The 3287-nt window shown below is 35.1% G+C and overlaps 1 protein-coding gene across 2 annotated transcripts in view; it reads right to left on the bottom strand.

The window, feature by feature from the left end:
• Positions 1–23: 23 nt before the first annotated feature.
• The window catches only part of RAD18 (RAD18, E3 ubiquitin protein ligase), a 149037-nt gene continuing 145773 nt past the window's right edge, over positions 24–3287 (bottom strand). For both annotated transcript variants that reach the window (XM_019504687.1, XM_019504688.1), the window contains exon 13: positions 24–2602. In XM_019504687.1, coding sequence (XP_019360232.1) covers positions 2500–2602 — 103 coding nt within the window. In that variant the 3' untranslated portion in view covers positions 24–2499. The remainder of the gene's footprint in view (positions 2603–3287) is intronic.

Raw genomic sequence — 3287 nt, 5'->3', positions numbered from 1 at the left:
TTTTTTTTTTTTTTTTTTTTTAATACAAAATATGATATTTTTACACAAGTCACTGTTTCAGAATAAGTTGCTTCCAAAACCATCTGCAACCTCTTCAGTTAACGTCCAGTGTAACAGAATTATCCAAAGCATTAGGGGAATGCACCGCAAGATAGAAATTTAAGAAATCCAACCCTGCCAAGATGCAGTACTTTTATAAACTATTTTTTCGTTTATGTTGTTATGTTTAAAACTGCATATTCATGACTTTAAAAGCAAGCTGGCAATCTTCTCATGTTAAACTATAGCCTCTTGAGCCAATGGTAACAAGTCAAAGATGTTCACAACTTAACTGAGTCTATAATACCCTTCAACATTTCATCAGATTCAGGGCCTCATGTGAGTACAATGGATAACAGAGAAACTGAGCCATGTACAAAAGGCCCAGAAATGTTACTCTTAAAATTTTATTAAAGATATTTTCATACCTGTCTTTGGACTTCAGATTCTGTTTTATACACTGCCTAGTATAAATTATATTTCACTTGATATCAATTGTCCCTGCCTGACAGTGAGTAAATTTGGACTCTTTAAAAAGAAAAAAATCCTAGTAACTCCAATACACTGTAAAAACAGGATAATAAAAACATAAGCCTGGTTCTGAAACACAGTGGGGGGTGACCATTAATTGGTATATACTGATCTAGCTGTACTGAAGTCAAGAAATACTGACCATTTTACACACACACACACACACACACACACACACACACACACTCTGTATTGTTCTTCAGATAATTGTACAAGATTTAAATCTTGCTGTTCTTCATTGCCATGAACCATAACACAATGAGCTATTAACTGAAGTTAGAACCTATCTTCTCTGGAAGTTTTTACTTTAATTAAAAAACTTCCATCCAATCTCTTATTTTTCCTATGCATGTATGTTACTGACTTCACTGGAGCTATGACAGTTTACATGAGTTACAGATCAGCTCATTATGCTAGGAACATAAAGTTGAATGGAAATATGCTTGGTAGGCAACGTATCTCTGACAATCAATTACAAGATTAGTCCCTAACACTGTAGTTTAAACTGGTAAAAAAAACAATCACAGACCTCTCAATTTCACCATGGTTTGTAATTTTATTTGTCATGAAAAAAGGCTATGACCAGTGTTGCATTTTTGTTGTTTTAAATAAAGTAAATATGATCCTATTTCAATACACAAAGAGCTTGCACTCTATTTAAAGGAAGAGCCCCCTTTTGTTTAAAGTCTTGTATTGCTTTAAATTAGGGAAAACTTCTAACTTTACAGGCTTATATATATTTATATTGATTTTAAAGCTAAAACAGTTAAAACCAGATAAACCTGAAATGTCCTATTTAAACTTAATGATTAAACTGAAAGAAGGTTGTACAGAGTAAGAATAGCTGTACAAATATATCTCCCCAGCAGCCCGGTCCTTGAAGACTGAAACGGTTTGAAATATTTATTTCACCTGTGAAACCAAATTATTCCAAACCAGCCAAATAGCTAAAGCCAATCTGCCATGACTTCAAAAAGGCAAAAGGTTTTTTATTGTATCAATGGCAAATAGAGCCCAACAGCTGTGTAACTCTTAAATCAAGTGCTGAAAATAGAAAAAAGAAGAGGGTTACTGAATTAATGTAAGTTATCTGACTCTGGATGGCATGCTGAATTTGTTCTTAAGAAAAGTATACATTCAAAATGCAGGCTGCTATTATTTATTTATTCATTTATTTAGTTATGTATGGGTGAGTCCATGGGTAGGGACCAGATTCTGATTCTTTTATTCATGCTGCTCTCAACTACAAACTACCTTACGTAGCCCTTTATTGGCTGCCATGCATCATGGGTCACAGAGAGAAATGGAGCCATTATCTGATTGCTGTTGCCAGCTGATGCACCAGTGGACAGATCCTTGCTTGTGCTTGTCATTATGTGCCAGGCTGAGCCAGCATATTTAGAAGACCAGGATGACAGCGCTCCCCTTCTGCAATACGAGGAAGAAGTGGTAAGAGAGACCCAGTTGTGACTGAGGCAGTTTCGCCCTTTCTCTGCCCCTGAAGCAACACCTCAGAAATGATTGCAAGTCCAGACCTCTGAGTAACATCTCACTCCCTAACAAGTAGTAAATGTATTAAGGCAATTTAGGGTGAGAACTGAAATTCAACTGGAAAATGGCTATCAGAATCTGGCACTAAAGAAAAAAGTAATAGAAAACAATAAATGATGTTATGGTAAAAATACAGGGAGAATAGTTAATACAGTAAGATACCAAGATTATGCATCCATTCTTAAAGCTGAATAGTTTTTGGTATTGTAAACAAGCATTTAGTGAGAGAAGTAAAGCAAAGTAATTCAGGTACCCAGTTTTAAAAATGCAAGTGTGTAAATTAAGCTCTTAAATTCAAATATGCTGGAAAAGATAATCTGTATAGAAACTGATAGATCCACATGTCTGCCCAGGCTTATAAATCAGATGACCATACTACTAATTCTTCCTCCGCTTACTTCTGGGAAGTACTTGACTGCTTTCTGGAGTTTGGGGGCGACGTGATTTTCCTTTGTTAACTTTAACATCTGGAAAACTGCTGCTAGAAAAAGCAGAGAGGAGAATGAACTGAGAACAACATGAAGAAAAGGCAACTCAAACTTGAATATTTGGGCTATGGATGGTAAGTACCATTCATGAGCACACATACTTCTATATTCATTGTGATGCTAAAAAAAACCAAATACTGCTATCTTCCTCTTATCTCATCTGCTTCACAGGCATCAGGTCATGGAAACATGGTGGAAAACAGATCTTCTCAATTCTCTTTATAAAAATAAATCTCTTCTGGATTCCTCTATATAAAAAATACCAACCCGAAACAACAGATATCAATATATAATCTTTCAGCCGGATTTGAAGGGAAAATGAGTTAATATCTCTACTCATCATTTATAAACATTTATTGTATTGAACTAAAAACACCAAAAAATGCTGAACTACATAGCAGCTATTCTTCAAAACCACTTAAATGAACTGACATTTTAAGTCTGCAGGCTACAAACCAGTTTCCAGAATTCCAATAGCATGTTTTGTGCATAGTATCAATTTTCTTGGCAATGATTATATAGGCACCCAAAGTAAGAGCGACAGGCTGGATCATGTGGAACTAACAAAGGACTACACTACAGCCCTTTATTTAATCCCTGAAATGCTCTTTCTGGCTATTAAAACCAGTCTCTAATCATCAGCACATGGTTGCTTTTTTTTTTTTTTTTTTTTTTTTT

Source organism: Gavialis gangeticus, unplaced genomic scaffold (genome assembly GCF_001723915.1).
Source record: "Gavialis gangeticus isolate Ggan-Ray unplaced genomic scaffold, GavGan_comp1, whole genome shotgun sequence".
Taxonomy (NCBI): Eukaryota; Metazoa; Chordata; order Crocodylia; family Gavialidae; genus Gavialis; species Gavialis gangeticus.
Note: the sequence above shows the minus strand (reverse complement) of the source record. Positions and strands in the feature narration are given on the sequence as shown.